Source organism: Glycine max, chromosome 2 (genome assembly GCF_000004515.6).
Source record: "Glycine max cultivar Williams 82 chromosome 2, Glycine_max_v4.0, whole genome shotgun sequence".
Classification (NCBI taxonomy): Eukaryota; Viridiplantae; Streptophyta; class Magnoliopsida; order Fabales; family Fabaceae; genus Glycine; species Glycine max.
Genome location: NC_016089.4, coordinates 4814620 through 4836464, shown reverse-complemented (window position 1 = coordinate 4836464; position 21845 = coordinate 4814620). Strand labels below are relative to the sequence as shown.

Genomic DNA, 21845 nt, shown 5'->3' with positions numbered 1-21845 from the left:
AAATATTTTAATGGGTGTTCTAACTTCATATAAAATGTTATCATTATGTTATTATTGAAAGAATATTTCTCATTGTAGAACCAAAATTAACTAATATTGAACCAACAAATTGTTCGCGCGCGTTATTTTTTTTCTTCTGAACTCAGCCCAACCCCAAACTTGTCTTGTAAATTATCCTAATTATAATTTCTTATCCTTAACCCGATCCTATCCCAGTAAGATCCAAAAGTTTGTTTAACCTGATATGTGAAAAATATCACAATAAGAATTTGAAATCATTAAAAGCTATTTCACCCTTGTTTAATGTTTAGCATAGCTCAAAATTATTTTCCTATTTGCTTATATAGCACATAAATAAGATGAACTGGGTGTATTTATTATTTTTCAAAATATATAGCGAGGTGAAAATCATTTTTTCTTTTTCATTTTTTTTTTAATTTTCACTCCTCTATACATTTTACATTACAACATTGTCATTGCTCACAAACTAAAACAAGCACACCATGAAAAAAAAATTATTCAAATTTTGGGTTATCTGTTACTAATATCAATATGAAAATGGCTAAACACAACGATGAATAAATGATGCATAAGAAAGGGGCACAAGACACAAGCCTCTGCTTCGAAGGTCTGGCATGAATTCTCTTCTATCTACCTTATTTGAATCCTGCATGTAGCAAGAAAACAAAAAATAGTTTATATCACGTATTGAATGACGGACTATTTATGATGAATTTCAAATTAGCTAATTTTCCGATGTCATAATCATTTTTTATATATTTTTTTTACTTTTTTTTTCCTTTTCTTTTCAACTAGTGCAGACGGTTTAAACGTCTCGCATGACTGAATGTACTAGAGCAAAAACAGTCTCATGCATTAATTATTACGTACAATCTCAACTATTATAATTATCAAATATACTATAACTAAATATACAATCAAGTATTTTTTTTAGGCATTCAAGTATATTGTTTTTTTACAGCAATCAAGTGTATTTTTAAATCATTCAAAAAACTAAATTCTCTAATTGATGATTACTAATTTATTTTCTAAAGTTTACTCTTCGCCTAGGAGTCAAATTCTGCACAGAAATATCAACAAAAACTATAGTATATGCATTTCTTACCAGCTGCACCATTCTAGAGGGCTTGCTTTGTGCGGATTTCATGTAAGGGATGCTCAAAGTCTGCAGTGAACAAAGAGAATATTGTACGTAAGTCTGAAAGAAATATATCAACGTAATTTGTGAATTTATTTCTTTCCATATTTGTGGAAGAAATATAGTTAAAGGGCCTTTAGTTAACAAGCCCTAGGTTCGTACGTACACTTAAAACAGTGCAGCTTAATTACCAGCTATATTAATAACGGTTGATCTAATAATGTCTAAATATCCACCTGAATTTGTTGGTGAAGGAAATGGATGTAGCCAATGGCTTCACTCAACACATAGGCTGTACTGGTCTGCGAATTAAAGAACATAAGTGTTAAATTAAAACAAAAAAACAACAAAAAAATATTTTAGGAATTATTATTTTATAATAATAATAATAATAAGAGAGATCTACTTACATAATCAATAAGATCTATTTCAATTAGTTAAATATAATACATAAATAATTATAAATTTCATAGTATCATGTGTTCAATTTTCACGCACACATATAAAAGACACGCAAATAAGTGGCAACCAAAGAGATCAGATATGATGTACCTTTCCGAAAGGTGCCACTAGTCTCTGAAGAGTTTGGATCCTATCCCCCAATTTTTCCTTTCTTACCTGCTTTAAATTCACTCCACATCGATCAGCCATTTTTATTTAAACATGAAAGTGACCCAAAACATCAATTTAAATGACTTTTTATCATAAAATATTACCTTCAGGGGCGGGCATGATGGCCTTGACTTCTTAACTTTTGCTTCAGATTCTTTTGGTAGAGAGCAATTGCTAGGCCTTTTCTTCGTTGCAACTTCACTTACAAATGATGAAGTCTATAATTTACTAGAAAAGGTTAATTAATCCAATCGAATAGGATCACCGATGAAACTTAATTATTTTGTTTATAATGTAAAAACGAAATTCGTGTTTCAAATATTACTCAAATTTACTAATTAGTTTTAGCCTCTGTTATGCTTACAGAAATACCAGGACACCCTGATTTAAGACGGTATATATGAAATACATACACACACAATCATTGGAAATACAAGATTAATTTGATGGTAGACAGAAGAAAGAAAAGAATAGGTCAATTTCTCACTAATAAAAATTAATAAATTAACAACTAATATTTATAGATAAAAAAAATACACACAATCAATTATTACTGTAAATGCATAAATGCATATATTTGTAAAAAAATAAAACTTCACAAACAGCTAAACATTCATAAGAAAAAGAAAACAACAGAACTATTTTTTTTTTTTTGCCTAACTTCAAATTAACATATAAAAGTCAGATGATAATATAAGAAAAAACAGATGTGTATAAATAGATTTTAAAGTCATAAGAAAAGTTTATTTCTTTATATATATATATATATATATATATATATATATATATATATATATATATATATATATATATATATATATATATATATATATATATTTGAGAAGAGATGTAGACAAAATATAGCACTCACTTTACTTGAGCTGTTTGATGGACTGTTTTCACGGCCATGCATATGGCTGTGACTCAAAGATATGCTCTCGTTAAGACCAAAAGTATCATAGCAAGGTTGGATTAATCCACAACTCCCACCATAACTTGTATGCAGATCAAACATTTTAGGGTTTAATCCCAAAGAACATGAAACTAAGGAAGAGGCCATATCTAGGGTTGGTAAATTTGAAATTAAGGAAACATCGCCAAAGTTATTATTATATCTCCTGCTTAGGGTTCCTCCATCTATAGGCCTGTCATTGGGAAAAAACTCTTCACCAGTTACACCAATACTAGATAAGAAACTAGGAGAAGAATATTGTGATGATTCCTCCATACCCTTCATGGAGGTATTGATCATTCCACCTTTGAAGATTCTTGCAGGAAAGAGATTATTATTATCACTAACTGGATGCTGAGTTATGAGGCTTTTTCCATTGTGAAAACCAAAGGCTTGCCTTGTTGAAATTCTAAGTGAATCAGTCATGGCGTGCTTCAGTTGTAGCTCTCTTGAATTTGTGAAGCACTGATCAGTTAGAAACCCACGGTCATAGCCATTGCTGAAAACAACAAACACACATTTATAAGCTATAATGGATGCTATCACTGTTTCAAAGATGAAACAACTGAAAAGCAATCAAAGAAAAGCAGTAGAATAATAATCATGAAATGGTCAAATGTGAAATCAAGATAAATAGTACTATTTGAAGACATATACTACCACTACAGCGAGCCAACTTTAATAATTAAAAGATTTAATTTGTAGTAGTGGAGAGTTCTGTGCAAACTGATGTATATACTTTTCTACTATATATGTCCATATCTTGATTATCAAAAGAAAATGTCCATATCTTTTCCATAAGTAGTTAATTTTTGCTGAATAACATTCACAGGGAACCCCACAAGCCCGAGAAAAAATAGTGATATAAGAAGCCAGCTTCTATAATATTTTACTAAGGGGGGTTCAAAGAATTCAAATATCGTAACTCCTAGTTCAACGAATTCATTAGTTTCACCTGAGACAATTATTGTTACAACAATAAAGGGATCATATATATATATATATATATATATATATATATATATATATATATATATGTTGTGGTATATAAGTTATAAATCAAGAGTTAAGTTCATCTTAAAAGGGTGAAAGCACTTACTACATGTTGCTTGGGATCCATGATTGATTAGTGATAAAGGAAGGTGTAGAGTCAGGTGGTGGGATTGTTGAAGTTATACACATAGTAGATTCTTCTTGGAGCTGATGCTGAAGATGGAAACGGGCAAACTCCATAATTGTTCCAAGCCTTGAAGATCCCAAAAACAAAAGTAATCGATCTAATTAGCTATAGCTACCCTATATATCAACCTTGAGATGCCCTTTCACTTTTTACTATGCAATAAGATGGGATATATTTCTTGATATATATTCGATACCATATGCATGCACAAGTTGCAACCCTTTTTCTCCTTGTTGCAAAATCTCTTCTTGCCTCGTTAAGTCCTTTTGAGCTCACTTCAAAAGAACTCTAGTTATACAGTGAAATTCCCAAAGCAAAACTGCATAGAGCTTTGAAAAAGGGTCCTGAAAGAAGGGTTATGGTGCTAGACAGCAAGGGTTATCATATATATACTGGTCCTCTCGGATCAACAAGTTGATCACTGTGTTTCTGCTTTTAGGATAGACATAAATATGACACCTTCGGGGAATATGCATGAATATAAGTAAATTCTTCCTAAAGCTGTGCTAGTGGTATGGACCTTTTTCCTCGGTAAAAGGTTAGTGGACCTTTTGTTTTGCCTACAATAATATATATCAAACTAAATAATAGTACTATTTTAATTTTGGTTAAGATATCGATTTTGAGTCATGCGGCAAAGCGTGATTGAGCTAATTATTTGAGCCATCTCTTTGTTGGGGAAATTGTATTTGTATTGTCAAATTCTTTTAGCCACCATCATTATTATTGAAAGGGAATGGTGATTGGGTTTAATTAGAGTCATCTCTTAATTAGTTTGGGAAATTGTAATTGCATTAATTGTCAGACGTTTTTTCAGCCACCATCATCATTAATGGCTGTTTTGGTGATGGTTAGGTTTCAGTGTTGTATATGGATTTTTTTTTTTTATTTGTAAGAATTGAATACAGTAACAAAAACGTTATACCAGTCACACACTTCACTCCATCAATTGAATAACTCCTTTAATATAAGAATTGTTTTGGTTAAGGGTCAAGGTCTAGAGAAAGTTTTTTTTAAAAGGAAGATTCAGAGAAAAAGTTATTCAATTATGGATTGAGTTAGATTAATTATTTGAGTAATATTTTTTATCAACTTAATAACTTATATCAATCTAACCAAATTTGGATTATATAGTCTTAGGTTGTCGAGTTACATAAATTTAATTTTGTGACTTTTTATAGAAATATTTTATGAAATAAAAAAATATTAGTTTTAAAAAATTTAAATAGTGATTTTTTTCATGTTAAAAATATTATTTGATTTTGAAAAATACTTCTCTCATCCTTATAGGAACCTTTTGAGAGACTTGTTTGATCCATTTTACAAGACTCTCTAAATTATTTCTTGCAATGTGTGAGAATTCGAAAAAAATGACTCACCACAAATTAATAAGATAAAATACATAATTATTATTCTTTTCCCGCATATTAATTAATTAAGTGGAAAAAGAGAATAACGAGTTGCAATAATTTCAAAGTGTAATTTTACAAAATAATACAAATATAAAATATTAATAAATATAATGTCACTAACTAAATTAATAAATTCTTTTAATTGTTGTATTTAATTAGATAAAAGAGTATTATATATAGAATGAATTTATATATATTGATTAAAATTAAAATAAAATAATGAGATAAATCAAACCAGGTTTAATCCGTTTTGAAATATGCAAGTCAAAATATTTTACCCGATTGAAAGTTTCTTTAATTAAAGATCTATTAGTTATACAATTTTTTTAAAATCACATATAAACTTATTTAAGTATATATAAATAATATATTATTATTATTATAGCGTAGCAAATTTATTAGGTTATTTAAAGACTTAGACTTACTGTATATTAATATATTATATATCTATTGGTAGCATCACTAGTAGTTCAACAAATGATCTATTGGTAAGTTAAAAATATTTGCTGATAAAGTTTTTAAATATAGTTTTAGTAAGTAGGTTTATTGTATCTAGTTATTAAATTTATATAAGATAAATAAGTTAAATTGAATCCTTAAATTTTTTTAAAAAATAGGCCGAACAAATGAAAAGAGTTGGTGGGAAGTACGGGTGAAAGTAGGTTAAATCATTTGTTGGAGTCTTATGGTTCAACCTGTATGGTTCAACCTGTATAAGGTCTGGTCTGATCCAACTTATTTAGTAAAAAGATTAAGCTCCATTTTTTTAAAAAAGAAACCTATTTAGTTAAATAGGTCAAACCATAGGCCATAAGAAAAATCTATTAAACATGACAGGCCAGTCCGTTTAACAATAATATTTTTATGATGTATAATAATAATTATTTTATTTAAATTACAAAATTATTTTAGTAGTTTGACGATTTGAATCATTTTAATTAATGTTTAAAATAAGTTAATTCATATAAGTACGTAGTAGGAATATGAACTCTTTTCTTTTGGTGAAACTTAAAAGACTTTGATAGTATATCGCATGTAATGTTTGTAGGCAAATTTTTTCCATATCTTATGGTTTAAATTTGTCTTATTGTTTTTAATGAAAATTTGTGGTTTTATTTTTAAAAATAATATTTTTACACTTCTTAATATGAAATAGGCTTTTAAATGAGCTAATCAGCTTGATGGGCTTTTACAAAGATCAACTCAGGCCTAAAAGTAGGCTCATGACGAGTATTAGGCCCAAACTTAGGTTATGAAAATATAAAATAGGTTAGACAAGTAAGACTTGACTCAGCTCATTTTCATCCCTAGTGGAAAGGATCAATGAATTGAATATTAAAGATGAAGATGAAGGATTGGAGGAAGAGGAAATAGAAAGGAGAAGGGGTTTCTAGATTTTTGGAGAGTTTCTAGGAGATACAAATCCCTCTTACAACAAAAATTGAGGATCAAGAAGCTCAAAGGGGATGGCAATACCTAGTTTTTCCATTCCATGGTTAAATGGGGAGAAGGAAGCTTAGTGGGATGAAGAGGTTCGAGATAACATGTTCTTGGGAGGAAGACCCACTCATTGTAAAGAGAGGAATTTTGGATTTCTTTAAAACAAGTTCAAAGAATATGGAGGGGTTAGACCTTTATCGAGTGGGGTTGAATTTGAAAAAATTGGGAGGATGGAAAATGAAGCCTTATGTGTAGTATTTTATTGAAGAGGTGGTTAAAAAGACGATGTGAGAGTGTAAGGGGAATAAAAGTCCATGGTCTGGTGACTTTAATTTTCATTTTATTAAGAAGTGTTGGGAATTTGATGAGTAGTGAGTTTTTAAGCATGACGTGAGAGTTTTGAGAAAAATGGATCCACTTTGAGGGGTGGAAATCCTTTTTTTATCACTTTGATTCTTGAGAATGATAACCCCAAGGTCTTGGGGAATGGGGATTATAGATCTATTTCACTCATTGGATGCTTATGTAAAGTCATTGTTAAAGTCTTGGCAAAAAGATTGAAGGGCGGTTTGGATAAAATCATTGATGAAAGGCGATGTACCTTCTTGGGAAGAAGGCATGGTAGATGGTTTACTTGTTACTAATGAAGTGATGGATGAGGCAGAAAAGAGGAAGAACTATTTGGTTGTTGATGTTGATTTTGAGAAATCTTGTGACTTCGTGTGTTGAAAAATTCTCTTTTTATATGATGAGGAGGATGAAGTTTTATGAAAAATATATTATTTGGACTAAAAGGTGGGCTAGTATCTTCACCAGTCTCAATTTTGATTAATGGTAGTCCAACGAAAGAATTTAGACGACAAAGAGGACTAAGACATGGTGACTCCATTACACCTTTCTTGTTCCTCTTGGTGTCGAAAGACTTATCCGATTTGATAAGGCATGCCTGAAGACTCTTGGCTATAAGGGTTATGTGGTGGGGGAAAGATCAACTAGAAGTCCCCTTTTTATATTTTATTGATGATATACTTTTCTTTGTTAAGGCAATTTGCTAATAATATACTTTCCTCTACCGAAGCATCCTCTTGGTTATAAGGGTTATGTAGTTGAGTATTAAAATTATTGCCACATATGATGGATCAAGATACAAATATGCTTTAAAATGTGACTATCAAAACATATATATTATAACTCTACTAATTATGTATCATTCCTATCTTAACCAAAGTGCAAATACTCATACACAAGGGCGAACCCAATAGAAGAAGTTAAAGGGACAAATATAAGGTAGATGACTTTGTAATAAAAAATAACATTAATCATTTATTTTATAAAAAAGCCCAAAATCTATGAAAGTAAAATTTGGCAAATGTTTGGTATAACTTAATATTTAGTTTATTTTTCCAAAGTTTATATAACAATATTTAGTTTCATAAATTTGAAATTAGATTTATACTGTCATACATTCAAAGCCAAAATTAGATTGAGGTTAATTAACAATGACAAGAAAAGAAAAGATGAAATAAAAGAAAAAAATAATATATGAATAATAGTAAAGTTATCAATTTATTATGTAGTGTAAGTTTATCTCACAGACAAAAATTAATTATAAATAATATTTAATTCTTTAAATCAATTATAACCATATCAATATAAAAGAAAAGATAATAATATTATTTGACTACAAATATAAATGTTTATAACCTTTAAAGTAGCAGTAATACATTGTAAAAGAAAAAGATATTAGCAAAGAAAATAAATTACATTGAATATTTTATTTTAAAAAAGAAAAAATCTTAATTCTTTCAATGATGAAGACTATCAAAGAAAATAATATTTATAAAAAAAATCATATTATGTTATTATTTTTGTAATGAATACTATAAAAAAAATAAAATATTTTGTCAAAAAATAAAATAAAATAAAAAATTAATTTAATGTTAAAATAGTTTATATATATATATATATATATATATATATATATATATATATATATTAAAAAAATAGAATTAAAAAAACAGGGGGCCTAGGCGCCCCCTCCAATATACATGAGTCATACATGTATTTCTCTTTATTACAATAATTTTCATTAAGATGGATTTAGCTTGTTTTAAACTATTGTGATATGGGTTAATTATAAATTTTATCAGTTATTTTTTATTATTTTGTAAATTTTATTACTTAAGTTTTTTTTAAAAATTTTATCATTTAATTTTCCAATTTTTGTGTATTTTATTACCGTTGATGGACTTTTTTTTTTTACTAAACTAGGCAATTTTATAAAATTAAATATCAAACTTAGTGATTTCAAAATTTTTTATTAAACAAGATTTTAACTTTTTAGATCGGTTATAATCATAAATGATATAGAAAACCACTTTTTTACATTGGTTATAACTATAATCGATATAAAAAATTTATACAAGAGACTTTTTACATCGTTTTGTTATCATGATGATAAAATGTACATAAATAAAAGATTTAGATGGTAAAATTTAAGAAATATTAAAAGTTGGATGATAAAATTCATGAAAAAAAAACTTGAGTAATAAAATCTATAAAATTATAAAAGTTTAGTGGTAAAATTTACAAAAATAAAACTAATAAAATTTGGTAGGAAAATTTGCAATTAAACCATTGTAATATGATAATTTTGTTAAGTGTTTCTTTAGATTAGACCTGCCTGATTTTGAACCAATCATCGTTGACTTCTTTAAAGTTAACAACATTTATAAACTTAGACTTTAATGTATAGAGGTCATGGTTAATATTTTAAAGTAGAAAATTAAAATTAAAGAATGTTGTGCAATAAAATTTTTGAGATCAATTATATCAATACAAAACAATATTGTTATGTTTGCATTATAATTAGTTTAGATGTCTAGTAATATTAGTTAATAATCTTCATGAATGAGTTTTTTTTTATGAATTGTGGCATTGAGTTAACGTCTTAACGAGACAAATGCAACCACTTTATATAATTTCTAGAATCCATAATTTAGCATAATTAACTCTAAAGTCAGAACAAATGAAAAAGGAGATAAGTAAATCTTAAGCACCTTTTATCTTTCCATTAAATTTTTGATTCATAAATACCTTTTATCTTTCAGTATAACCCAATCCATAATTTATGCAACAGTACCTCACGTGTGTTTTGACTTCACTTTATGAGTGGCCATTTAATCAAATTAAAGTGAGCAAGTAGCTTCAACGTACTTGATACATTGCTTATATATGTATAGTAGCTGATCTTCAAAAGCATCGAATTCCTTTTGCTATGTCTTTCTCTCGTGTTAAGTTGTCACAAAGGTTCTCATTTTCCCTGCAGCAAAAAAAAAAAAAAGAAAAGAAGGTTACTCTCATTTTCCAGAAATTTTATTTTTCGGAAAAGGCTGTTATATTCCCTTTTAAGTTTTTACAGTCACATTCTACGCATTTGCTCCAAGTACCGAATATTGTTGCCGATAAGACAAAAATGGTCAGTCATGGGATCAAAATTATAATAATTTATGGTAGTGCTGATATTTAATTAATATTTAGGGTAATATTTATAACAGAGCAGTATGGAAAAAAGGAACCTATATATAATGTTATATATTTTCAAATATGAGGACTGCTACTGTAGATTTAAAATAACATTTTGTATAGTGCAAACTGATTGGAATATTGTGGTTCGATATGAAGATGGTGGCATTATTAATTACCATGCTGTACGGTTACTTTTAGACATATTTTAATCCTAGGAGTCCCTAATCTCTGTCTATGCCAATTCATTTGTCGGCATCAAATGGAAATCCACGCTGGATGCTTAATAGATTGATATGATGAAAACTATAAATTAACTAGTAATTATTAGCCCGAGTAATGTACGGTTTTCTTTTTAAGTGTTAATGGCTATATAATTTAAAGATTTAACATTTTCATGCATGTTTATATATGATAATAGTAGTATAACACATTTCTTGTACGCAACTGGTTAATATTTTAGTGCAATTTGGAATTGAAAAAGATGGCCATAGTCTTTAATAGTCAAATAAATCTTAGTAGACTTTGATGATAGTCAAATAAATAACTATTAAGACATAAAAGTTTTAATTAATTAATTAAAAAAACATATTAGATTTCTCTCACGATAGTATAATGAAACAATAAAGAATCATAAAATAAAAAATATATTAGATATATATTCTTTGAGGATTCTATAAGAAAAGAACTATTTATATTGTATATATTCTTTTACATGCATAAAGTGAAGGCTAAATAATTGCTGCACTAACAATAAGTGGCAACCCTTAGTCAAAATCAAGGAAACAAATTGAAACAGAACTTGATTTTCTCCTATAATAAGAAAATAACATGGACATGATTATAGGGACAATAAACCAATTAATTTTGAATTAAATCCTATGTTTACATTTATGACTAATATGTCCCTGCAAGATGGAGGAGGAGTCAACGACACCAATCTTGGTGATGAGAAACTCATGGCGTGGTTGGGAGAGTGGCTTAGTTAGCAAGTTTGCTAGTTGATGGCTCGAAGGAACATGAGACACTTTGACTTCACCCTTGACAACAATGTCACGAACAAAATGGTAATCAATAGCTAAGTGCTTCATCCTTGAGTGAAAAAATGGATTTGCACAAAGATATGTGGCACCAATATTGTCTAAAAAGATAGTTGGTTGCTTGGTTAATTTGATGCCAAGTTTCAATAGTAGTTGTTGTAGCCATAGAAGTTCAAAAGTTGTTAATCCAATAGTGTGATATTTAGCCTCAGTTGAGGATCTTGCAACTATGGATTGTTTCTTGCTAGACCAAGATATAGCATTTGGACCAAGATAGACAATATATGCACCTGTAGACTTTTTGTCATTTGTATCACCACCCCAATCTACATCACAAAAGGCAGTGAGATCATGGTTTTTGGTTGCAACGAGTTGTAGACCATGTGAGATGGTATGCTTGAGGTAGCGTCACAAAAGGCAGTGAGACTATTTTGATTGTTTGAAGTTTGATAACTGGACTGAAGGTGTCTTTATAATCAATGTCCGGTCGTTGATGAAACCCTTTAGCTACAAGCCGGGCTTTGTAACGAGCAATCAATCCATTTGGATTTCTTTTCAAACGAAACACCCATTTGTTTTCAATGACATTAAAATGGGGTTGACTGGGGACTAGAGACCGTGTACCATTGTTCATGAGAGCGGTAAATTCTTCCAACATGGCTTGCTTCCATTGATGATATTGTAGTACTTTGGATACACTGGTTGGTTCTTTAATTGGCAGAATTGGATGTTTGCTCAAAGAGAATAATTTCTTTGGTTTGAATATTCCTAAGAAATATTAAAGTTGGATGATAAAATTCATGAAAAAAAAACTTGAGTAATAAAATCTATAAATTATAAAAGTTAGTGGTAAAATTTACAAAAATAAAACTAATAAAATTTGGTAGGAAAATTTGCAATTAAACCATTGTAATATGATAATTTTGTTAAGTGTTTCTTTAGATTAGACCTGCCTGATTTGAACCAATCATCGTTGACTTCTTTAAAGTTAACAACATTTATAAACTTAGACTTTAATGTATAGAGGTCATGGTTAATATTTTAAAGTAGAAAATTAAAATTAAAGAATGTTGTGCAATAAAATTTTTGAGATCAATTATATCAATACAAAACAATATTGTTATGTTTGCATTATAATTAGTTTAGATGTCTAGTAATATTAGTTAATAATCTTCATGAATGAGTTTTTTTTTATGAATTGTGGCATTGAGTTAACGTCTTAACGAGACAAATGCAACCACTTTATATAATTTCTAGAATCCATAATTTAGCATAATTAACTCTAAAGTCAGAACAAATGAAAAAGGAGATAAGTAAATCTTAAGCACCTTTATCTTTCCATTAAATTTTTGATTCATAAATACCTTTATCTTTCAGTATAACCAATCCATAATTTATGCAACAGTACCTCACGTGTGTTTTGACTTCACTTTATGAGTGGCCATTTAATCAAATTAAAGTGAGCAAGTAGCTTCAACGTACTTGATACATTGCTTATATATGTATAGTAGCTGATCTTCAAAAGCATCGAATTCCTTTTGCTATGTCTTTCTCTCGTGTTAAGTTGTCACAAAGGTTCTCATTTTCCCTGCAGCAAAAAAAAAAAAAGAAAAGAAGGTTACTCTCATTTTCCAGAAATTTTATTTTTCGGAAAAGGCTGTTATATTCCCTTTTAAGTTTTTACAGTCACATTCTACGCATTTGCTCCAAGTACCGAATATTGTTGCCGATAAGACAAAAATGGTCAGTCATGGGATCAAAATTATAATAATTTATGGTAGTGCTGATATTTAATTAATATTTAGGGTAATATTTATAACAGAGCAGTATGGAAAAAAGGAACCTATATATAATGTTATATATTTTCAAATATGAGGACTGCTACTGTAGATTTAAAATAACATTTTGTATAGTGCAAACTGATTGGAATATTGTGGTTCGATATGAAGATGGTGGCATTATTAATTACCATGCTGTACGGTTACTTTTAGACATATTTTAATCCTAGGAGTCCCTAATCTCTGTCTATGCCAATTCATTTGTCGGCATCAAATGGAAATCCACGCTGGATGCTTAATAGATTGATATGATGAAAACTATAAATTAACTAGTAATTATTAGCCCGAGTAATGTACGGTTTTCTTTTTAAGTGTTAATGGCTATATAATTTAAAGATTTAACATTTTCATGCATGTTTATATATGATAATAGTAGTATAACACATTTCTTGTACGCAACTGGTTAATATTTTAGTGCAATTTGGAATTGAAAAAGATGGCCATAGTCTTTAATAGTCAAATAAATCTTAGTAGACTTTGATGATAGTCAAATAAATAACTATTAAGACATAAAAGTTTTAATTAATTAATTAAAAAAACATATTAGATTTCTCTCACGATAGTATAATGAAACAATAAAGAATCATAAAATAAAAAATATATTAGATATATATTCTTTGAGGATTCTATAAGAAAAGAACTATTTATATTGTATATATTCTTTTACATGCATAAAGTGAAGGCTAAATAATTGCTGCACTAACAATAAGTGGCAACCCTTAGTCAAAATCAAGGAAACAAATTGAAACAGAACTTGATTTTCTCCTATAATAAGAAAATAACATGGACATGATTATAGGGACAATAAACCAATTAATTTTGAATTAAATCCTATGTTTACATTTATGACTAATATGTCCCTGCAAGATGGAGGAGGAGTCAACGACACCAATCTTGGTGATGAGAAACTCATGGCGTGGTTGGGAGAGTGGCTTAGTTAGCAAGTTTGCTAGTTGATGGCTCGAAGGAACATGAGACACTTTGACTTCACCCTTGACAACAATGTCACGAACAAAATGGTAATCAATAGCTAAGTGCTTCATCCTTGAGTGAAAAAATGGATTTGCACAAAGATATGTGGCACCAATATTGTCTAAAAAGATAGTTGGTTGCTTGGTTAATTTGATGCCAAGTTTCAATAGTAGTTGTTGTAGCCATAGAAGTTCAAAAGTTGTTAATCCAATAGTGTGATATTTAGCCTCAGTTGAGGATCTTGCAACTATGGATTGTTTCTTGCTAGACCAAGATATAGCATTTGGACCAAGATAGACAATATATGCACCTGTAGACTTTTTGTCATTTGTATCACCACCCCAATCTACATCACAAAAGGCAGTGAGATCATGGTTTTTGGTTGCAACGAGTTGTAGACCATGTGAGATGGTATGCTTGAGGTAGCGTCACAAAAGGCAGTGAGACTATTTTGATTGTTTGAAGTTTGATAACTGGACTGAAGGTGTCTTTATAATCAATGTCCGGTCGTTGATGAAACCCTTTAGCTACAAGCCGGGCTTTGTAACGAGCAATCAATCCATTTGGATTTCTTTTCAAACGAAACACCCATTTGTTTTCAATGACATTAAAATGGGGTTGACTGGGGACTAGAGACCGTGTACCATTGTTCATGAGAGCGGTAAATTCTTCCAACATGGCTTGCTTCCATTGATGATATTGTAGTACTTTGGATACACTGGTTGGTTCTTTAATTGGCAGAATTGGATGTTTGCTCAAAGAGAATAATTTCTTTGGTTTGAATATTCCAACTTTTCCACAAGTGACCATGGGATGTTGAGATATAGTTGACATAGAAGACCGAGAGAGTGATTCCACTGCAAGTGATTGAGAAGAAGATGAAACATGGACAGGTTCGGGAAAGGGTAAGGTAGGATGGTGAGGTGTGCCATCTGGTGAGTTAATGGTGGGTGGGGTGGAAGCTTGAGTGAAATGAGGGAAGTTAGTGGGGTTATGAATATGGGACACAGTAAGTTTGATTGGAAACTGAAAATTGTTGTTGAACTCCATGAGTTCTTTTAACTCATTGGTGGTAGTGGAAGTGGTGGGTGTCATAGAAGGATCGTGTTTAAAGTGCTGTAAGACTAAGACAAATCTGATACCATATAAGAAGGAAAGAACTATTTATATTGTATATATTCTTTTATATATATGGAGTGAAGGTTAAATAGTTGCTGCACTAACAATAAGCCACAACCCTTAGCTAAAATCAAAGAAACAAATTGAATCAAAATTAAAGTAATAATAGTAGAGCTTGATTTTCTCCTATAAAAAAACAACATGGACGTGATTATAGGGACAATAAACCAATTAATTTTAAATTAAATCCTATATTTGCATTTATCACTAATAAGATATAAACTTGATTAAGCTCAACTCAACCCCCATTATGTATATAATAAAAAATGATAATGGACTAATTCAAACGAAAGAAGATTACTCAAAGTCTCAAACAATATTCATAGAATTTAACGAGATATTTAAGAAAAATATAATCACAGAGAAATTATATAATTATTAAGAACCTAATAATACTTTCACGCTGTTTTCTTAACACATGACAAAATTTTACATAATTTTATTATGAAAAATTGATATTTGATTAGCCAGTAAATAAGAAATAAATAGCTAAATAAAAAATCGTGAGGAAAATTGGTTAGGTAAATTAACAAACATTTGATTAAGTAGATAAATATGAAAACAAAATATTTATTTTGTAACTAACATAAAAAGAAAAATAAGTAGAACGAATTGATAGAATTAAATATAAATATAAATTATAAGGTTAAAAAAAGGCTAAATAAAATATTTTATTTATTTTAAATGAAGGAGTTATCGTCAATGAAAAAAGAAAATATGCAAAAATGATGAATTAATTTTATATGATTTCAGTGATACATTTATAGTTTTATTTTCAATTAATCAAATAGTATTATACTTTAATATGTTTACCATAAATAGTTAATTTAACTGACAAGAATGAAACTATTTTCCACAATAAGTTCATTGATAAGAATTATATTAAGTTAATCATTTTTAATTATCGACTGATTATATAAAATGATCAAATTATAAGTAAATTTTATTATAATTGAAATCTCTAAAATATAAAATATTATTCTTTTGGTTACAGATAAAATATTATATAATTAACCATATTAAAGTTTCACATATATTAAATTATCAATCAAGTAGAGACAAAAAGAAATTATGTGGTTCATATTGCCTAATGTGAATGATGCATATAACTTATGATTGCCTAGGTACTGCCTACTGATATATGGTGTTCAATTATTGTTAGCTAGTTAACTACTATAATACATTAGTTCTACTAATTTGTGGTGGTATTTCTCTTTTTCTGTTTTCTTCAGTAAAAACCGCATGCACGTATTAAATTTATGGTTTAATTATTCTTTTTTATCCTTATAGTTGTAATATCTTTCCACTTTAATTCATTCTAATTCATATATTGCAATCTTTTAGCCTTTTTTACTCTCTTCTAACTATGCTTAACATCATATTACATCCATATCTTTTAAAACTGTTCTTTGAGGTATTTTGGGTTTGTCATGTGGCTCATAGCTCACAATTAATAACTATTTAACTAATTTTTCCACCATTTTATGTAGGGCAACTCATGTCTATAGTTATATATTTAAATTTTATTATTCACCTCTCATACTTTTTTGACATTGACGATGTTTGCGAAGGTATATGTAGGTCTTATTGCTCAATGAAAACTATCATTTATAAATTAAGTTTTTTAATAATTAATGATTTTTAATTTATTTATAATTAACTTTGGTAAAAATAAATAGTTTATAACTAACCTATCAACTATACTAATCAAAATCATTAGTTAATAATTGAGGAGATGAATCAAAATTATTAATTTATAAAACTAAGGGAATAAATATTAAAATTAAAAATTAAGAGAACAAAAATCATGAACTCAAGAAATTAAAAAGATCAAAATTATAATTTAGTTTAGATTTAAATATGTTTTTAAAACCTATAATATACTCATTTTGTAGTTTCATACTACCTATTTTTTTTATTTATTTTATCATCTGACATTTTTAAACTTTTACTTTTGGTACTTATCATTAATTTAAGTTCCTTAAATGATGACATAACACTCTCTTAATTTATTACATTATTCCTTAACGGATGATCTGATATTCTGTTGGTTTAACTACAAGTATTATATTATTATTCAATAGATTAAGACTATTAACATGTATCAAAAGAAAAAGTTTAGAAATATGAGATAATAAAATAAAAAAAATTATTTTTTAGGTAATAAGTTAAAAAAATATATTATAAGTATGAAAAATGTATTTAATTCTTTAATTTATTATGAATGAAATATGATTATGTTTGTCGTAAAAAAAAGTTATTTTTGTATTATTAGCTCGCCACACAACAAGGTCAAAGGCTGGTGAACTTACAATTCCGAACAAATGAAGTAAAAGAAATAGAAAATACGTAAAATAAATTCGCATTAGCAAAAGTGGCTGTAGTTTAGTGGTAAGAATTCCACGTTGTGGCCGTGGAGACCTGGGCTCGAATCCCAGCAGCCACACTTCAAACGATTATTTTTAATTTTTTTGAAAAATGCGGTTTTATTTATGGCCAATGTGCAATGGCGCTTCCAAATTTTCAGCGAAGAAGCAAACCAAAGAGCAAGCATTAGAATGTGCAGCGACAGCGAACAACAAGGATGGCGTTACACATGGGAAGCACAGTCCCACATCCCAACGCTGCGTTTAACGCTCTTCCCTAACGACAAAACCCTAAACCCTTCTCTCCAATGCAAAGACCTCGCCGTCGATCTTCACTCCTCCCACTCCTTCCTCACTCTCACAGCCTCCTTTCTCTCCCTTAGGGTTCCGCTCCCCGCCGTCTTGGTCGATGGCGACTCTCCGGTCGCTTTCCGGCCTCTCTCCGACCACATCGAGGTCAAGCTCCTCCTCCTCCTCCCCGTCGACCACCCCATCCTCTCCGCCCTCGACCTCTCCCAAACCCCGCCGCCGGACCCTCTCGATTCACAATCCGGTATCTCGAAATGCCGCTTCTAATTTTTCATTTTGGACAAAACTTGGATTCAGTGTGTTGTTTTCCAATCAAAATTGAAGTTTTACGGTGGTAATTTGCATTTTGTATTAAAAGATTTCGGGTTACCAAAGGTGAAACTTCAATTCTGATTGGAGAACAACACAGACAACACCTAAACTACTGTATCTGATTGGAGTTTTATTACTTATTTTTTGAATTTATATGTATTGTGTAACATTGTTTTTTGTTTGTTTCAAAAGTTGTGCTTATTTTCCGCTTCTTCTTTTGTTGCAGATGTGAAAATTTTGTCTTCTGCAGGAGAAGTTGACTTCTACTGCAGAACTTGTGCCTTCAAGTTGACCAGAATTCCTCTCAGGTAAATATGCCAATATTATATTCAGCTTAATTTGAGAAATGGAACCTCTTTGTATAAATTTCTCCTCACACACTCGTAGGAGAAGAAAATACCAAGGAAAAACTAACTTCTGCAAATTAGCTTATGTATAAGCTCATTTAAGACACTGGGAAAAAATTATTTCATTTATTTCTTCTTTTATAAGCGCTTTAAGGAGAAGTTTCTCAAAATAGGGTCATAATTATTATATTTTTTTTGTGAAATTATTTCCCCTAAACAATGGTTAGTATGATTGCCAGGTTTTAGTTTTACATATCTGACACTTGGTTGGATGCTATGAGGTTGAAATCAAATTATACGAAAAGTTGATAATAAACTGGCAGTAATAGGGACCAGGGGCTAATGATTTTTTTTTAATGTTTTGTTGTTGAGGTTATTGTATCGTTACTTGTTTAGGAATTTTGTTGAAATGCCATCGGTGAATTGGAGAGAGGTGGCGGACAATTGGTTTGGAGCTTGCTGTTGTTCGTTTGGAGGGATAAGTGAGAAGATGGTGATGAGATATGTGAGTTCTTATATGTGCAGGCCGGGGGTATGTCTAGTAAGTTCTGCTTCTGTCACTCTTTGCAAGGATGATCTTGTGGAATGTAATTTTCTTGAAGGGTGTGGAGAGCAAGAATGTAGTACTGTAACAGAAGTCTCCAGAGATGATGGTGTTGTCAAAGGCATGCGAAACTGTGAATTGAATGATGAAAGAACTTCAACTTGCAGTGACTATGGTGAAGTGACCCATGCTTTTGATAGCAATTCTAGGCTTGTACATCCTGAGGATGAGAAGCTTTCTGTGAATTTGAGGTGTGAAGTTGCGAAGAGTAAACCTGGTTGTGGTGACTTCCCTGATTCATGTCCAGATTTGAATCATGCCGAAGATGTGACCCAAACTCCTAGTTGTTGTGCTCATTTGACAAGCAATGTTGGGCATGGAGACAGTGAACACAATTTATGTGGAACTGCTGGAAAGAAAGGGATGCCAACAGAGACTGTGGAAATTCTGGGAAATCAGAAGTCTTTCCTCAACGGTTATCTTGAAGATGTTTTCATGGCTAGATTATCAAATCTTTCTAAGGATATTGATTGGCGTGAATTTACGTGCCCTCAATGCACGTCTCTCCTTGGAGCCTACCCATGTCGTGAGGGACAGACACCTGTAGATGGGGGAGTACGATTTTTCAAATGTTATATTTCAACTTGTGTGCAAGTTGGAGGATCAGGGGATATGTTCAGGTTAGCTAAGAATGACTAAATTCACTCTGTCATAATAGTTCTTTATCAGAAAGAAAAAAGGTCACTTAGTTTTGTGTCATTATAACTCAGTTGCAGCTAACCAGGGAGAACTAGATTCGGTAAAAACATGTATGCTTCTAGGATTTAAGTGAAACTAATGTCTCAATGTATAGTTTCATTCATCCAGTCGCTAATTTTGGGAATAATAAATGAATTAGTTAGATTGATAGATATTAATTGGGTAGTATAAATGTAATATTGGGGAAGAAAAAGCATTAAGTCTCAAAAATTGAAGTATTGGTGGACAAAACTTCTGCCGATGGCAGTGCTATTGCATGCTTCAGGAAGTCCTTCTGCTTGTAGCACCTACAGGCTACAGATAATGTGTGTAAAAGTTTTACCAATCAATGCCATGCATTTATATACAAAAGAGTTAATGGGGAAGACATAGTCTTGACATTCTTGTGAACTCAAGGTTGTTAATCATAAACTTTTTTATAGGCCAAAGGCAAAAAAGAAAACTGTCTGGTATGCTGTTTCTTCTTGATACTGAGAATGAGCACGATTATATCCATGTTGTGTATTCCAGGCTATTGCTATTACTTTTCTTTTTCAGTTAATAGGCCTTACAGTTTTTCTTTTTTCTTTTTTAATTTCAGTGAGAGAAGGGTTATATTTTGAAGTATGTTTGTTAAATACTGATATATCCCAAATAAATTTTAATGCATTATATTTGTCACCAGTAAATATACAATGGGCAAAATGTTTGCAAATCAGTTGATGGAGTGTGCAAATGATGAATCATCATTTCGGTTTGTCATTAGAGATCTGACAACCAAATCCCCCGTCCTGCAAATCATTCTCTTAAATCCAGATACTTGGTCATGTTCTGGGAATTGTTCTAGTTTAGAAGACAAAGACCCAATTGCTAAATTAAAGTTACAGCCCATAATCAAAGTGCTTTTTTCTGACTGCCACAATGCAACAGAATCTCAATCAAGGTCAGTCATCAAATTATTTCTTTTTATCATGATATTCAATTAATATGAAAAATATAATATGTGAAGATTTTTCTTTTTCGTTTGGTCTTTTGAATTAGAAACATATATAAGTTATAATCTTTGCTGTTGTTTATCTTGATATTTTACTAGATGCTTTGACTCCTTTCTTCCTTTTATTATCCTCTTGATAAAAAAGGAGACAATAAATATTTTTTTTAAAAATCTTTCTTTTGATTAAGAACGGGAAGGAATAATGATTTGCTTACCCATTAACTTTGCATAATCTATCGGTTCATGCATGATATATGCATTGTATAAATTGATTCCTACAAATTTGAACAACTTATGCAGGTTGATAGAGGAATGGGCAACAAAGAATTCGGCTGAAGACATTTTCATGTTGACTCGTCAAACACAAGAATTGGTGGGGTTGTTCATATCAGCAAAAGATTTATATCCACCTTGTTGTGCTTCCCTTCAAGGTTTAATTTTGTCATCTTTGCAACTGTAGTAATCTACTCATCAACTCGTTCGGCAACCAAAAGGGTCGAACAATGATTAAAGTTTTGTATTGTATGAAGGAAACGTAAAATTATAGCTAGAATTTACTTGACAGAATAGGTGCCAGAATTATATTGATCTTGATTATTTGGATAGATAATTGGCGTCAATTTGTCTTATCCAACTACGTTATTGCTGGTTAAATCCTATTTAAATTATTTGGGCTGTGTATCACACTACTAGTATTAATGCGGCCAAACCATTTTTAGAAAGCATCGGAGCTGTTCAACTGATTCAAATGAAGCAGACAGCCTGAGAATGTTTTGGTCTTCAAAATTTGTACCAAATTATTCTCAATCTAAAGAAATCTATCAATAATCGAATAAATCTGTGAATAATTCTATGACATTTCCTACCCATTTAATATCCTATTTTATTTTGATAAAAAAAATGAAATACAATTCCTCATTTTTATT

At 30.1% G+C, this 21845-nt stretch overlaps 2 protein-coding genes and 1 non-coding gene across 5 annotated transcripts; 2 read left to right on the top strand and 1 right to left on the bottom strand.

The window, feature by feature from the left end:
- Positions 1 to 245: 245 nt before the first annotated feature.
- On the bottom strand, positions 246 to 4344 carry LOC100782565 (transcription factor bHLH111). 2 transcript variants are annotated; one of them, XM_006574632.4, is made up of 7 exons: positions 3823 to 4344; positions 2643 to 3222; positions 1876 to 1989; positions 1712 to 1780; positions 1396 to 1461; positions 1127 to 1186; positions 246 to 667 (listed from the first exon to the last, which is right to left on the bottom strand). In XM_006574632.4, exons 1-7 carry the CDS (start codon positions 3954 to 3956, stop codon positions 563 to 565), a joined length of 1128 nt encoding a protein of 375 aa, XP_006574695.1. In that variant the 5' UTR covers positions 3957 to 4344; the 3' UTR covers positions 246 to 562. The 2 variants fall into 2 exon arrangements, with proteins under 2 accessions (XP_006574695.1, XP_003520288.2); XM_003520240.5 differs by having other exon boundaries at positions 1712 to 1777; positions 3823 to 4343.
- A 13339-nt stretch (positions 4345 to 17683) lies between these two features.
- Positions 17684 to 17755, top strand: TRNAH-GUG (transfer RNA histidin (anticodon GUG)). The gene has a single exon. It is a non-coding gene; the product is annotated as a tRNA-His (tRNA).
- On the top strand, positions 17717 to 21524 carry LOC100791241 (uncharacterized). 2 transcript variants are annotated; one of them, XM_003519838.5, is made up of 5 exons: positions 17717 to 18228; positions 18523 to 18604; positions 19040 to 19867; positions 20611 to 20868; positions 21220 to 21524. In XM_003519838.5, the coding sequence occupies exons 1-5, from the start codon at positions 17802 to 17804 to the stop codon at positions 21377 to 21379; spliced, it is 1755 nt and encodes a 584-aa protein (XP_003519886.1). In that variant the 5' UTR covers positions 17717 to 17801; the 3' UTR covers positions 21380 to 21524. The 2 variants fall into 2 exon arrangements, with proteins under 2 accessions (XP_003519886.1, XP_040866862.1); XM_041010928.1 differs by having other exon boundaries at positions 19016 to 19867.
- Positions 21525 to 21845: the final 321 nt, after the last annotated feature.